Source organism: Diadema antillarum, unplaced genomic scaffold, assembly GCF_040938485.1.
Source record: "Diadema antillarum isolate AM-2024a unplaced genomic scaffold, OU_Dant_1.0 seq00000926_RagTag, whole genome shotgun sequence".
In the NCBI taxonomy this organism is placed as follows: domain Eukaryota; kingdom Metazoa; phylum Echinodermata; class Echinoidea; order Diadematoida; family Diadematidae; genus Diadema; species Diadema antillarum.
In genome coordinates, this window is record NW_027271777.1 from 125,408 (window position 1) to 141,280 (window position 15,873).

Consider the following 15,873-nt stretch of genomic DNA (forward strand, 5'->3'; position numbering starts at 1 on the left):
GCTAGGGGCGGAGTCTAGCTGCGGCGCTAATTCCAAATCTTCGGACACGTTTCTGTTATACTGAAAGTCAGAAAATCCTGGCCCAGAGAAACATATTGATTTCTTGCCTTTCATCTAATCATTTAGCTTTAAAATTTTGGCAGATGATAGACAAAACATAAGCCTACAAAATTATGCCAAAAACAGAAATCCGGTTGTTTTGACTAATTTTGATGTGACTTCAAACTCGATTTTCTCGGCTCAGCCGTCAGCGACTTTATAATCCTTTTGTTGTAGCGGGTCACATTTTGTCTCCACCTCCTCCAGGGTAAGTGTAATACATGAATAGTGAGAGTGCTAGACAAAGTTTTGAAGAAAAACAGGTTCACTTGTATCAGGTGCAATCAAAATAGTTTCACATCTTCCATAGATGTATAACATTCACATTCTTTTATTCTAACCTCATAGAGCAAAATAGATACTGTAAAAATTGACATTTTCATTCATCATGTAGGTGCTTGGCCTGGCAATATGAATTTCACACAGTTTGATTTCACAAAACTAACACATCTGAAGTAATAACAAGTAAACAATTCATGTGTTTGAATTTGGGGGCAAAAATGTGTCTCCTGAAATGTGCAAAAATTCCACTTTTACAGTACATTTGTAGATGAGAGACTCTCTTCCATGAAAGAAAGCCACAAACATACCCACCATAATGCACTATGGCATGGTAACATTATTACCACTTCCATTAATTTCAGTGTGCCATCTTTTCACACCCTTCTACCACATACATGTACGCTGCACTGTATAAATTAAAGACGTGTACACGATTGCTCTTAGACATGAGAATATCATGTGTTTACATTCAGTTTAATAACATACACTGGACATTCTAACACACTAGCTGATTTCTCTCTCTCTCTCTCTCCTGAATGTTTTCAACATTTATAGACAAAGAGCTTTTAAATCAACACATAAACTGTCTCATGTGATATTGAAGCAGAAGACAGGTCAACACCTTTGAGGCTGTGCTTAATAGCTGTCTTATTTCAAGGGACCCCCCCCTTCCCACCACTTGTTTCATGTATCATACATGTAGGGTCCACTTTTTTATGGGTCACACTGTCTGCCAGTAGGTTGGCTACCTGGATGCCTAGACACGACTTCTCACTCTTCCAGCCCAATTCAACCGTGTTCAGCTGCAACTGTGAGGCGTAAAGCACCGATCAATAATTCCTCAGGATAAAGGGGGGGGGGGGCAGTTAGAACCCTCAATGCTGCACCGTACTGTGCCCATCTACCGGGAAAACACCCACAACAATCGCACTCTGTCGCTGTTATTAGATCAGAGTCAGCCTTAGTGTTCTGCATAATTATAATATGACTTCAGGTGGACAGCAACACCACACTGCCCCGCGACTCTCGCGATTGAAGACACAGCCAGTGGGGACCGGGGTGAAAATAACACTTTTTAGCGCTCTGCATAATTCTAGCACCAACTCTTTCCCATTGCAACAACTAAATTACAGAGGATACACAATTTTCCAAGCCATGTCAGCCATTGACAGGCTTAGGGAAATACAATTTGTACAAGAACACTGAAAGATTTAATTCAGTGTACATATATTACATGTATGCCACCTGAGTGCACATTCTTACATATCTATGCATCATAATAATTTGAAGTCTCAAAAATGCTTAAATTAGAGCATACATACGACAACGTTGGGTTTTGTTTTGTTTTGTTTTGTTTTGGTTTTTTAATGCAGTCTCAGAATATGTAGTGTATCTTATTTTTCACATTTCAGATGATATCCATTAAATTTTTTACATCTGGGTCATTCCATGGGGTTGGGTCTTCTCTAGATTTTCATGTTGTGTAGGGAATAAAAGTCATATTCTGAAAAATTTATCAAATAATTGTCCGTGGTTTGCAGTTATTCTTGGAGAGAAATGTGTGAAGAATTATTTGATGAAAAAAAAACAAGCCTGTGTACAAATGTATTTTGTCTATGACTGTTTCACTAATGATGTCCCATGGTTTTTTGTGGTTTATGTTGTGACATAAATATATGCCATTTTCATGGCAATGTAAAACAGGAATAAACAACCTTTCAGCATTATGCCTATCATCATTAAGAGAGGCAAGGTGACTTCTACAAAGACTGTAAGGCACATAAACATTTGTAACAAAATAAGAACACCAGAGCATCTTCAAGCAACCTCATACCTATGTTACAAACGATGTCCATGGCAATTTTTGTTGTAACATAGGTATAGCATGGTTTTACATACACTTCCAATCATAATATAATTAGAAACTTTATTTCTATAATGAGATTTATATTTCAGGAGTATTCTTATCCAAAAATTAGCATCAAAATCCTCCAAATAAACGAGAAAATACGGAACATATCACTGTACTTCAGTGCGATGTCCGGCCTCTTCGTGTAACGTAGGTAAGGAAAGACGCGTCTCGCGATAAAAAGAAGAGCTACTAACTTCAGCAATCGTATTTATGTCACTGGCAGTCCTCCCCCAATGGCAGAAAAACTACTCACAGCCAATATACACCTACACCCACTTGTACCTGGACAGCGCAAGATCTGTTTTTCTGCCGTTGTCCATGTAACGTAGGTACAGGAGTTTTAATGTTTCTGATGTCAATTGGTAAGCTTTTACGCTATTTTACGAAAATAATAACATTTGTCATATTCTGTAACTCTATTAGAGGAAAAAAAACGACATCTTAACCTCTGAACTGGCCAAAAATACTGTGGACGATGATACTGTAGTCCCACATACTGAGATATTTGTTACAGGTTCATGTTCATAATTTTGATTGCCAAATTTTCTGTCCATGCCGGTCTCTGCAAAAGAGGCATATATTCCTCTCTTAGAAAACCATACAAAAGTATATCAGTGTATCTTCACTGCAATATAAAATTGTTTTACCTCCTGACTATTGTGAATTTTTGGACCCTTTTGTCATTAGGTATCTACCAAGGTAGACGTGCTAGAGAGTATTAATCACTATATACTAGTTAGAAAACGTAGATGTCCAGACTGCATCTGAACTAGAGAAATAGAGTTTGCCTTATTTTGCTGGTGATATTGAGGGAACTAGGAGCTGTGAAATTCTTTCTCTTTAACAGATTTACTTCGAAAATGTCAATGTTTTCCTTCCAAGATTTCACTGATCTGTTAGATGCTCTGATGAAGTTGCTAACATTTCACAAGGATTCACCATTTCCATTCCATGTTCACCCACTGTGAAGTCTCAAAGCTAAAATGCCAGTGTCCTATTCAGTTTGGGTAGGTAGTGGGTAGGAAAGGCTTCAATAAAATTATGAACCCCAATCAAAATTGGACTATTATTGCTCTACACTATCATTCAAAAAGAGGCCTAGTATTATTTTGGGAGTCTATTAAGGACCATAACCGTAAACGTAACCCTGACCCTAGCCCTAACCTTAGCTAGGACACTGGGGGCAGCGACCTGCCCTTCCTACAGTGTAGCTTGCATCTGAAAACAAGTTTTTAGCATATATAATTATATTTTCCTATGTTTTACATGCTATATTATTATTATTAATATTTACATCATTTTAAGCATAACCCATTTTTTTTTTCAATTTTGGTGGGAGGTACACATGGAACTCTAGCTAATGGGTATACCAAGAGGTAGAATGTAAGCAAAATTGTTAAAATTATTTAATTCCATTCATAAACACACAGATACATCAACAGGAATATATAGTCAACCCCGACAAAAATTTTCTTTTAATTTTTTTATTCTATTTCTCTTTACACCTTTTGTTCAGTTTTTTTTATGAATCTGCCATGGCTCCTCCTCTACCACCGCTACGTGTTAAACTACATGAAAGAGTGAAAAGGACACATCCACAGCACTCCACAAACAGAGAGGAAGCCGACAAAGCAACACCCAAGAAGAGCGAATGTAACAAACTAGACAAGAAGAAAACTGCACAGAGGGAAAATGGACAGAAGAAAAACAAAAATCGAGGGCTAAATGGACATTGGACAAAAGAGCAGAAATTAATTTCAAACAAAGAACATGGAAAAGACAAGAAGACTTGTCTGATTTCTCTTTATTAGTTTTCTTAGTTAGTTGACAACTAGTTGATGATGTTGTTAGTGTATATTAGGTCAAATTGTGTAAAGCTTCACTTTCTTCTTCTTCTTCTGATTAAGTCTGCCTTCTTTCATATCAGAGTTACAAAGAATTGAAGTCTGTGTAACATAGGTATTGTTCCACAGGTGTGCAGTAGATATAATTCCAAAGAACTGTTACAATAGTGTTATTTGTGGGAACATACATAAAGTCTATATGTGTAGGTTTTAACATCTCACACCACAATAAAGGAAATCAGTTGATATGTCGTAGTGTACCTATGTTACAAAGACATACTGTCCGTGTAACATAGGTAGTACACCGTGGGCGAGGTTGTTGTCTGAAAACCCCTGATTATAACAATAAAATCATGTTTTCACTTGAATACCCATACAAATCACTTGCTTCAATTGTGGTGCTTTTAAGAATATTGTCATTGTATCACTCTTGATGAAAAAGTTAAACCTTTGATTGAAATTGTTAATGGTTTGTAGAAAAAAACATGTTAATAAAAGTGGCTTGCAGTTGACATCAGAACATACAATCTTACTAATAATGATCTCATGCGCCTGTTAAATAACATGTTGATGTGCTATGGACGAAAAAAACGTGGATGTGTTCATTGTTATCATTTCAGAACACAAAATGATGAAGGATGTCAACAAATGAAGTCCGTGTAACATAGGTATTTTGCCATACCTGTTTACCCATGCTGACTGAAAGTGTGCGAAGTAATAAACAGATTTCTAGTGGAATATGTTGAAGAATGGGAGTAACAAATCAGGGGGAAAAAGGAAATTTCAATTTACCCAACTTGAATTTTCAACTTGTATGTCACAATTTCAGTCCCAACCCCATGGAATTGCCCATCTCTTCAATGAAAACAATCAAATAAGCCACTTCAGAGTTAGCTCAAGAAGACGATGGTATGAATGACCTTTCCTATTTTCTCAGTCCATTAGGGGCACTTCACTCGTTTTCAGAGTGACATACAATGTAATGCGTTGATAAGCTTCATAACAATTTAAATGGATTCAACAATCCTGTACATAGAATAAACTTGAATAGACCAAATGACAAAAATGATCCTTACACTTGGGAAAGTGTCCTTTTCATATTTTTGCATTGAATGTATTCTATTAACAATCTCATTCTATTGATATTGCCAAACACCACTTTTGCTGTTAGGTGGATGTGCTGGCAAGCAGCATTTATTGGACTACATGTACATGAATAATCATTACATCACAGATGCTTAAATAAAATCCCAGTATATTCAAAAACCAACATGCCTGTTGGTACAATGACCCTTTTTCTCCTCATGTGCAAAGTAATAAGTGCGAACTGGCAAGTCTTTTTATTTTACATACAATAAAAGAAAAAAACTTAACGACTTTCCCTATGACTGCCGAAATCTATGTTCTCCTGCCATTACATTCCCAAGTTATGCATTCTCTGCAAGACATCAAGATGTTTGAAGTGTTCCTGGGCCTTAAAAATAAACAGTTGAAACTAACTGTAAGTTGTCAAAAGCTCAACATACAGAGTTGTCCAACAGACCAGGGAGGTGGCACATGTCCCTGAACAGACTCTTGCAGTCACCTGTCTAGCATGCACACATGTACACATGTACACTCTTTCATTTCAGTGTTGGACAAATCAAATAAGCCTTAATCCAGCAGCATTCTACATGCTGATGTTTAAATTGGAGAAGTTCGCAGATGTACTGTAAATTTCAAACATCAAGCTTTTATTCACAATAAACATTTTTTTTTTAATGTGTAAAACCCTGAAGGCAGGTATTTTATAAACTGCAACAAACAAATTACTCTCTCATTTAACTCCACTTTAAATTAAACCAAGCTTTCTTCATAACAAATAAAGACCCATTTCATTATCACGTTGATGCTAACTTATGAGCAGCAGAATTAAAATAAAAGTGCTTGGACAATAAGTTCCTTTTTGTTTGGGTGATCTGCTAATACTGAGCCCTTTTACTTATAAAGTCAATGTATTCCTTCCTACACTGGTCGAATAGAAGTTAACTTTTAATGCTTTTAGTATAATCTACAAGTGTCAGAAAAATTGTTGGAAAATCTTGATTGCTTGAAATGCTGTTCTGTACACAAGCACAGTACGAATATGTTCAGCGCATACACTTAGGGTCTAACATTTGGTCTGAATGTAGCCACACAGCGGCTCTTTCTATGGCGTCGTTGAAAAGCAAAAATTTGTTGTTGTCTTTTCTTCTTTCATTTTCGGGTAGAAGCTACGGCTAAATTTCCCTTTCCTATCAATTATTTCTTTATGGTTTTCCTTTTGCTTAACTTCCATTTAAATCCATTTAACTGTACTTTCTCCCTAATTGCATGGCCAGCGGAACGGGGGGGGGGGGGGGGGGGGGGGGGGAGGGAGGGAGGGACACTTAAAGGAAATAGATAGAGATCTTGAAGTGTGATCATGGTAAGGTTATGTTTTTCCAGTGAAGACCCTTTTTTTTTTGCTTGGCAGCTAAAGAAATCTGGAAGTGGAGCTGAGGACCTTTTTCTTTTTAATTGCTTGTTAGCTCATCAAACCCGGAAGTGGTTCCCCCCCCCCCCCCCACTTTTGAAAACGCTCCGCCGGCCCTGAATTGTTCTATGTTTCCTCCATGGGTTGTTTTTCCTCCCAACTACAAGGGTCTTTCCTTTCTATCCTCTCCAATATCTTTTTACGTGTCTTTCTAACAAATCATTTTCTTTATCTCCTTTTCAACCATAGAATTCTTCTTTCCTTCCTCTTCATCTTTGCTTTCATCCACTTTTGATTCATCTCTCATTCTATTATTCTACCTGGTGCTTTTCTGCCTTCAATCTATATTTTCTCTTCACATGCTTTCCTCTTTTCATTTCCTCTTTGCTTTCCTTTATCATGCAAGTTTCTCTTTTTTTCTTTCCTTCCATTATCTTTTAGTGTACTCTCTCTTTTGTAAACCTTTTGTTCCATTTTTTTCTAGGTTTTTTATATTCTTCTATTACCTTTTCCCCCTTTGCCTAGCCTTATAGGCTTTATATTCTTTCACCCTTGTCTTATAACCACATTTTTCAGATCTTCTTTCATATTCTCACACACACACACACACACACACACATACACCCTCACACAAAAGCACATGCACAGCAAACACACACACATACACACACGAACAACCCTAACTATACACAGCCCTGTCGCTGTACACAAGTGTCGCAACAGGGCTATACATACGTCAACGTGTACCTAAATAATGGATCCATGCAAATCACTTTATTCCGTAGCGACAACGCGAGTTTGAATTTATTACGCCATATTTGTTACTCAGACTATATAGTCATAAATTTGATTTAGCTGTATTTTGTTTGTGATCAATATTGACATACAGAATTCACAACTAACCGAAAACGCATATTTAAATATCGTATACATTCAGGAAAAGGCAGTGATTCGAAATGTTGTCGCAGCACTGCAAAAACATCGGGCAAAAGGAAAAGGTGGCGCTGTCGCCGATCGTGCAGGCAAGACACTAAAGTAGCATGTGCGCACGGAGCACTGTCGTGGTTCCAGCTTCGAATTTGGCTAAATTGCAACATACACATGCATCATCTTTGTGCACATTTGCATCATTCAAAGCTGGGGTATTAGTATTGAGTTGTATTTAGAATCGTGCTCTGATGGTCAGCTTTCTGGTTTATAAATGCAATTTTTGCTCAGTTTACATTGCATGAAGGCTAAATACGGACTAATACATTATACGACAGGCAAGAACCTTGTCCTTGAATACTGCGATGGCATCCAGCGCCATACCTGTGCCCCTCCCACGAGTGCTGGGTGGTCATCTGGGTCATGTCCGGCTGTCCTAAAGTTAGAGTTCTTGTGAGTCATGTTCCGGCTGGGGTGAAGATCCCTCAAACTGCTGGAGAACAGAACAACTGAAGGGCACGGCGGGCTGATTCTTGGTGACTGTCTAGTGCTCAATGGGAAATCAATGGAGTGGGGCCCCTTAGGCAGTTGGCTGGCATACTTGTTACCTTCCGGCAGCTCCTGCATCCTGTCTCGCCTCCAACCGTCTCGACTTCGTCTTGCCACTAGACCCCGCGTCTCAGGACGAGAGAGTGAGGCTGATCCTGCGCAAGTCTCCTTCATTTTAATCAAAGTTCAGCGCAAGTCATGACATCGCCAACTTGGCAACCTTCAAGTCCTGTGGCGATAGGGGAGCAGTGAAGCAGCAGATGCGGATACACTGGGAGCTGCAGTCGTAAACCTACACACAGGCAGTTTAGGACATGTGGTCGCTCTTCACTGGACCAAGGCAGCAGTGGAGTTCGGCAGCCTTCTGAGCGACAGAGCAGCCCTCTTCAGGATCGCTCTGCTCGCCTCCTCAACAAGAGGATGGGGCTAGAAAAGGTGCCCTAAACATAGCCTGCCTCATCTCACCCTGGCCAGCATACCGCGGCTGGAAGGGATCCCCCCTTAGCGGTCAAAACACAAGAAAAAAGAAAACAAAGCGCTCACCCTAGCATCATGGAATGTGAGAACTCTACTTGATGACACAAAAGCAAACAGGCCAGAGAGACGCACTGCACTGGTTGCCAGAGAACTGGCTCGCTACAATGTTGACATAGCTGCTCTTAGCGAAACACGGTTAGCAGAAAAAGGTCAGCTAACTGAAACCAGTGGTGGCTACACATTCTTCTGGAGTGGGCGTAGCAGTGAAGAGAGGCTGGTGTTGGATTTGCTGTCAAATCCCTCCAGGTGCAGAAACTAGCAAGCATCCCTGTGGGACTCAATGAACGTCTGATGTCAATGCATCTCCCACTTGGAAACAAGACAAGTGCAACCATCATTAGTGCCCAAACCCTGATGAGGTCAAGGACAAATTTTATGAGGAATTTGATTCTATCATCGCTTCTACAAAGTCTGAGAAGCTCATCATCCTTGGTGATTTCAATGCTCGACTAGGGGCCGACCATCATGCCTGGCACAATGTACTAGGAAAACATGGCAGCATGGAAACTGTAACAGCAACGGGCACCTCCTCCTCAGATTCTGCTCCTCTCATGACCTAGTAATCTAGGAACAAGACTTCATGGATGCACCCTCGCTCGAAGCATTGGCATCTTATTGACTATGTGATCGTCAGGGCAAGGGACAGGCAGGACATGAGAGTGACTAAGGCCATGTGTGGTGCCGACTGATGGACAGATCACCGCCTGATCATCTCAAAGATGAACCTCCTAATCCAGCCCAAGAGAAGGCCACAGGGCCAGAAAGTAAAAAAGAAACTGAATGTCAACAAACTCACAGACCTCAAGAAGCTGCAAGACTTCCTAGAACACATGCATAACCACCTAGCAGACCTTTAAACCAGTCTAGCATCGAGGATCAGTGGGCAACCTTTAGGGATGCTGCTCACTCTGTCGCCCTTGAATGCCTTGGCCCAGCCACTAGGAACCATCAAGACTGGTTTGATGAAAACGACAGAAATTCAGGAGCTCTTAGATACAAAACACAACCTTCTACGTGTACATCAGAATGATCCCTCCAGCATGGCAAAGAAGGCTTCATTCACCAATGCCCGCAGCAAGGTCCAAGCAAAACTACGCCACATGAAAGACTCCTGGCTTAGTGCCAAGGCCGATGAGATCCAAAGCTTTGCCAACAGGCACGACATGAAGAACTTCTATGATGCCCTGAAAGCAGTCTATGGACCAAAACCATCTGGATCATCCCCACTTCAGTGCTGATGGTTCTACGCTGCTGACAGAGAAGAAGCTGATCCTAGAAAGATGGGCTGAACACTTCAACAGCGTATTAAATCGACCAGCCCAGATCAACAACGAAGCCATCGATCACCTCCCCTAATGTGCCCTTAAATCACAAGCTTGATGTGCCCCCCTTCAGAGAAGGAAGTCGACACAGCCATCACGCAGCTGTCTAGTGGGAAAGCCCCAGGCTCTGATTCCATCCCTGGAGAAGTGTACAAAAAGAGAGGCCCAATCACCCTCATTAAGCTCACCGAGCTGTACCAATCCATGTGGAACAAAGAACAATTACCACAAGAGTTCAGAGATGCTACAGTTGTCCACATCTACAAACGGAAAGAAAATCGCCAGGCCTGTGACAACAATCGAGCCATCTCCCTCCTGTCTATAGCAGGCAAGATCCTGGCCCGAGTCCTCCTCAATCGCTTACTGGAACATCTGGAGCAGGGTCATCTCCCTGAAAGTCAATGCGGCTTCCGTGCAGGTCGAGGGACCACTGACATGATATTTGCTGCCCGCCAGCTTCAGAAGTGCATTGAGCAGTATCGTGACCTACGTTGTATACACAACCTTTGTTGATCTGACTAAGGCCTTCAACAGTTAGTCGTGAGGGACTCTGGAAAATTATGGGAAAGTTTGGCTGCCCACCCAAGTTCATCACAAATGTCCTCCAATTTCACGATGGGATGACTGCCAAAGTTCTAGACAATGGTGAGCCCTCCAAGGCCTTTCCAGTGACAAATGGAGTCAAGCAGGGTTGTGTCCTGGCCCAGACACTATTCAGCATGATGTTCTCTGCAATGCTCTCAGATGCCTTCTAAGACTGCAAACTTGGCATCAACATTAGGTACAGGTCAGATGGAAAGCTCTTTAATCTTAGGCGCTTGAAGGCCATCACGAAGGTGAAGGAGACCGTCATCAGAGACTTCTTGTTTACCGATGACTGCGCACTCAATGCCAGTGGTGAGCACGAGATGCAGCTGCAGATGGACAGATTTTCCTCTGCCTGTGACAACTTTGGCCTTACCATCAGCACCAGCCCCAGTACCACAAACCAAAAATTCAGGTGAATGGACAGACTCTCCAGGCAGCAAAGACCTTCACCTATCTGGGCAGCACCCTCTCCAGTTGTGCCATAATTGATGCTGAGCTCAACAACAGGATCTCTAAAGCCAGCAGTGCTTTCAGGAGACTCAGGAAAAATGTTTGGGGGAGGAGAGGGATCAGCCTTTCAACAAAGCTGAAAGTCTACTGCGCAGTTGTCCTGACCACACTCCTCAATGGCTGCGAAACTTGGACTTTGTACAGGAGACATGAGAGGCGAATCAACCACTTCCATATTCATTAATATGCGATGTCTCCGCAACCTCCTTCGCATCCGCTGGGAGGATGAAGTTCTGGACACAGAGGTACTGAAGCGGGCAGGCATCCCTACCATCATTACCAACATCCGCAAGGCCCAGGTGAGATGAGCAGGCCACATCTCCCGCATGTCTGACAACTGCATCCCAAAAAAGTTCTTCTTTAGGATGAAGAACTCACTGATGGGAAGCGCAAGGTGGGAGGACAAAAGAAGCGCTTCAAAGACCACCTGAAGCTCTATTTAAAGCCCTTTTTACACTTGTGTTTCTTAACTTCTTACTTTCTCTGACCCAGGACTATTGTTAGTCCTGTACCAATTTTTTCAGCTTTTAAAAACTCACCAATAAATCCCATACTAAGCTCTTCTACTGGGCTAAGGAGAAAACTGACCTTTTTATACTTGTATTTCTTAGTCCCGTACTTTCCAAACCACATGAATATTCATGATTATGCTGTACACTGTACAAGTACATGCACGCACCGGCAGCACTTGATTACCTCGTTTCTGATTAGTCAGTGGGGGGTCAAACTTCGTCTCTGTCTCTTAGCCCCGGATTATTTTTTTGTTCTGTTTACACTCGCTTGCTTGGCACTGCAATTGCGGGGTTAGCACCGCAATTGCAGTGCTAACCCTGCATTTTTGCAGGGCCAGATAGTACGGGATTATCAGTGGGGCTAGCCCACTTTGGCAAAAACAAGTGTAAACAGAAAGTAGGCTAAGGAAAGTCCAGTACCAACAGTGGGGCAGGGGGGGGGGGGGGGGGGGGGGACTAAGCAAAAATTTGCAAAATTGTGTAAAAAGTCCTTAAAAGACTTCTCCATCGACACCGAGTCCTGGCTGCAGATCGCCCTTCCTGGCGCCATGCTATTGCTGTAGGGGCCTGCAGAGCAGAGGAGCAGCGTGTCAAGCAAGCAGAGCACAAATGCCTGATGCGAAAAGCTAGAGCAGCCAAAACCAACAGTTTAGCCCCTACCCACCTCTGCCCTACATGTGGGAGAGGCTCCCTTGCCCAGATTGGCCTCATCAGCCACCTCCAGACCCATCAAGCTAACTGATGTCATTGGTCATCCTCAAGAACGATACACAAACTACATACATTGTACACACCATGCTTATAGTCCCAGCATTTTGATTCACGTGAGTACATTGTAATTCATGAAATTTGAAACAAGAATGCAGACATTTTCAACAGTTTTGTAGTTTTGTAGTTTTGTAGAGCTGTGTTTCGAGGGGTCTCATAAGATTGGTGTATGGATCGGAGCTTGTCTGATGCCATGCTTCGCATGGCGTCTAGTCGGGCTAGAACAACGCATTTATCGTACAGCAAACTAGCTGCGATCGACACAATTCTACATGCTGTGTAAAAGTGTCAAAACGATGAAAATTCCTTTTCTACTGGCCTTGAATCTCACTCAGATACAAATATTCCAGGCGAAAAGGTACAAAGTTTAGCACCCTTGGCCCCTAACGCCCTCATTACTTTACTTACTTATACTTACTGCCCGTTATGCCCACGGGCACTTAGGGCCCTCATTACAAGCGGCCGAATTTACCCACTAGTTAGGCTAGGCCAAGTTTACCCATAACTACAGCACAAGTTTGTAGCAGTTTTCGTTTTTGGCAATTGGGATCAAACTTGTGGAAAGCGACCTTCGCAGAACTCTTCAGACTGAACACAGGGCTTTTTGTACTACTGGTATAGATCTATAGGCGACCTGCAAGTGCTTCAAATCAATGAAATGTGGTGATGTGTCCCACCACCTGTAATGAAATATGAAAGAGCTATAGTAGGTTCTACATTCTATAGGAACGAAATTCTAAAAGGAATTCAAACTTTTAAAATACTTGTATATTTGATGAAGTGGTCTTAAAATGGCTGATCCCAAAACAGAGCAAGGTGGTAGGCTTGGCCTACCCACCTAACCTAACTAAGATCACTTTGTTTTTTGTATGTTGCAGACCCGACTTTGTTTTGGATACCTTGGCCATTTCAAAACTAACATTAAGTTTCATCAAAAAAGTTTGAATTCCCCTTTAGAATGGCATGCTCTTTAAAATTTCATAAAATGGTTTCTCGGAAGTATCTCACAAAAAGTTTTATGCTGAATCCTTTACCTCAACCAAAAATTTTAATACAGTTGAACCTCTATTATCCGGCCTCCCTTTATCCGGATCTCTCTATTATCCGGACGCAATCTCGCCGTGATTTTTTTTTAAATAATTACGGGAAGAAAGGGGGATTCCCAACTCCTTGAGAACTCCTACCCAAACACACATGAATTACATATTACTTCCAATATGATTAACATACATTGCATCAAATTTCCTTCCAAATTGCTTACCTTCAGACATTTCAACATCCCGAAACATCCCCAAATGTAACAATGAAAAGGTTGCAGTATACACATTACTACATGTGGTACTACAATGGGCTATGTCAGTACATGTGTATGTATTATGTACTGTATGTATAAAGCATAGAGTTTCCCGTATCCGGCCAAATCCCTTATCCGGATGAGCCCCGGTCCCGACTTGTCCGGATACGAGAGGTTCAACTGTACATACAATTGAGTAATTATATACCATGCCTTTGACCCTTTGAATAAATACATTGTTTAATGTAGGCTTAGTTGTTCAGGCTTCCATACACTATTATATAACGCCTGAAGAGATCCATTGTCATTTGATTGGTTGTTTCGACATTGGTCATTCGGCCCATTTCACTATGATGTCATCATCCATGCAATTGTGGTTCCATCTACCGTGCAATTTTTTATTACTACAATTTGCTCCATTGCACGCTCGCTGAGAGCCCGGTACACTGCGCGTGTAAAAACGATTGCGTTTGGAGTGTGTGTATGCGAAAGCGCGCTCTAGCGTAAAGCGCTCAGTGAGCACCCTCGCGGTCTAAGATTCTCTCTTGTTTCTAAATTACTGCAACATCAAATGGCAAGGATCTATTTTAGGCATCTATACTGTAAAACAAATAATAAATGTTTCTCATTCATGCAATGGACAGAATATTTTATTCAGTTGGGCCTAAAGATGAAATGTTTGACCCATTCAACTCGGCTGCAACTCTTTTAATGGATCATTTCATCTTTTAGTTACCGTACCTCATAAAATATTCTGTCCATTGCACTCATAAACATTCATTATTTTGTATATAAATGCCTGAAGAGATCCATTGTCACTTGATTAATGATTGGTTGTTTGACCAATTGATCATTCGGCCCATTTCACTACGGTGTCATCATCCATGCTGTGCAATTGTGGCTCCATTTAATCTACCGTGCAATTTTGGATGATTTGCTCCATTGCACACTCGCTGAGAGCCCAGCACACTACGCATGCAAAACGATTGCGTTTGCAGTGTGTATATGCGAAAGCGCGCTAGCGTAACCGTAAAGCGCTCAGTAAGCTAAGCACTTTCACGATCTCAGTCAGATTCTCTCGTTTTAAATCCATAAAACATCAAATGACATTTATTTTAGGCATTAAATAAAACAAATAATGAATGTTTTTCATTTGTGCAATGGACAGAATATTTCATTTGGTTTAAGATCAGATGACATGTTTGATCTATTCAACTCGGGTCAGCTGCGCCTCGTTGAGTGGATCATTTAATCTTTCACCTCATGAAATATTCTGTCCATTGGCATTGCACTCATAAACATTCATTATTTGTACCGGTATAGATTCTAGGCCTACTGTAGTAGTACTTACAACACTGGATGAAGACTACCCCTAGTCCGATATGCTGGAAAAATGTGCGTTCTCCCACCCGCTGCTGTTCAGAGGATACGTCTGAAGAATCTTGCTGGAGAGACTCCTCATCAGTTTCTGATTTCAAGCCATCAGAGCCCAGATCAAGCGCGCCATGATTTTCATCAAACGGAGACGTCGTGGAAATGTCTAATTCGTGCGTGATGTCATAAGTATCTTCTAAATTTATCTCTTCTTCGTCCTCCATAGTGTAGGCCTACACACTTTTTGATGAATATAGCCTGGTCGTCAGCTAGTCAGCTGCTACCTGGCTTTTATAGCTCCGAGTAGAACTTAGAAGCTAGTTTTGGTTAGCTCTCGGACTCAAACTTCGAAGTGTTGTAGTCAGACTGCCTCGCCTTCTACTTCTTCGACGGAGAACTACCTTCTCGGTGCCTTCTTGTTGGCCGTACTCTTTAGATGTGCAGAAGCCAGGTCGATCTGATGAAGCACTTACGTCAAAGGATGAAAAGCTTACGGAAATATGTTGCAAATGGCAGACAAAAACGTCCTCGCCTAAAAGATGGCAAATGGCGTGCAGCATGCATGCCACATCGTCTCCGATCAGCTGGTGGTAAATGCCAATAGGCAATACGGAACTGTACAGCTGGAGTGCATGTATAATGTGTACGTGTGTTGATGTGCTGTACCAAAAGTGCATCCTTTTCTGTGATGCATCGACATGGAGCAGTACGGTTCATCCATTAGCGGCACTAGATGGCGCAAGAGCACGCCTAGCGCCTGCCTTGTCCTTCACCGATCGAGCGATCGGGTCATTATAGTTTTGGTTGAGACCTAATTTCAGGTTTCTAACATTAATTTTTTGATGAAAGAATGAGAAACCT

General features: G+C 41.6%; 1 protein-coding gene across 1 annotated transcript in view; it reads right to left on the minus strand.

Annotated features, from left to right (window-relative positions):
* The window catches only part of LOC139741381 (uncharacterized), a 43,315-nt gene extending 28,079 nt beyond the window's left edge, over positions 1 to 15,236 (minus strand). The window contains exon 1 of the mRNA XM_071651964.1: positions 14,990 to 15,236. Within this exon, the coding sequence (XP_071508065.1) occupies positions 14,990 to 15,236 (247 nt within the window). The remainder of the gene's footprint in view (positions 1 to 14,989) is intronic.
* Positions 15,237 to 15,873: the final 637 nt, after the last annotated feature.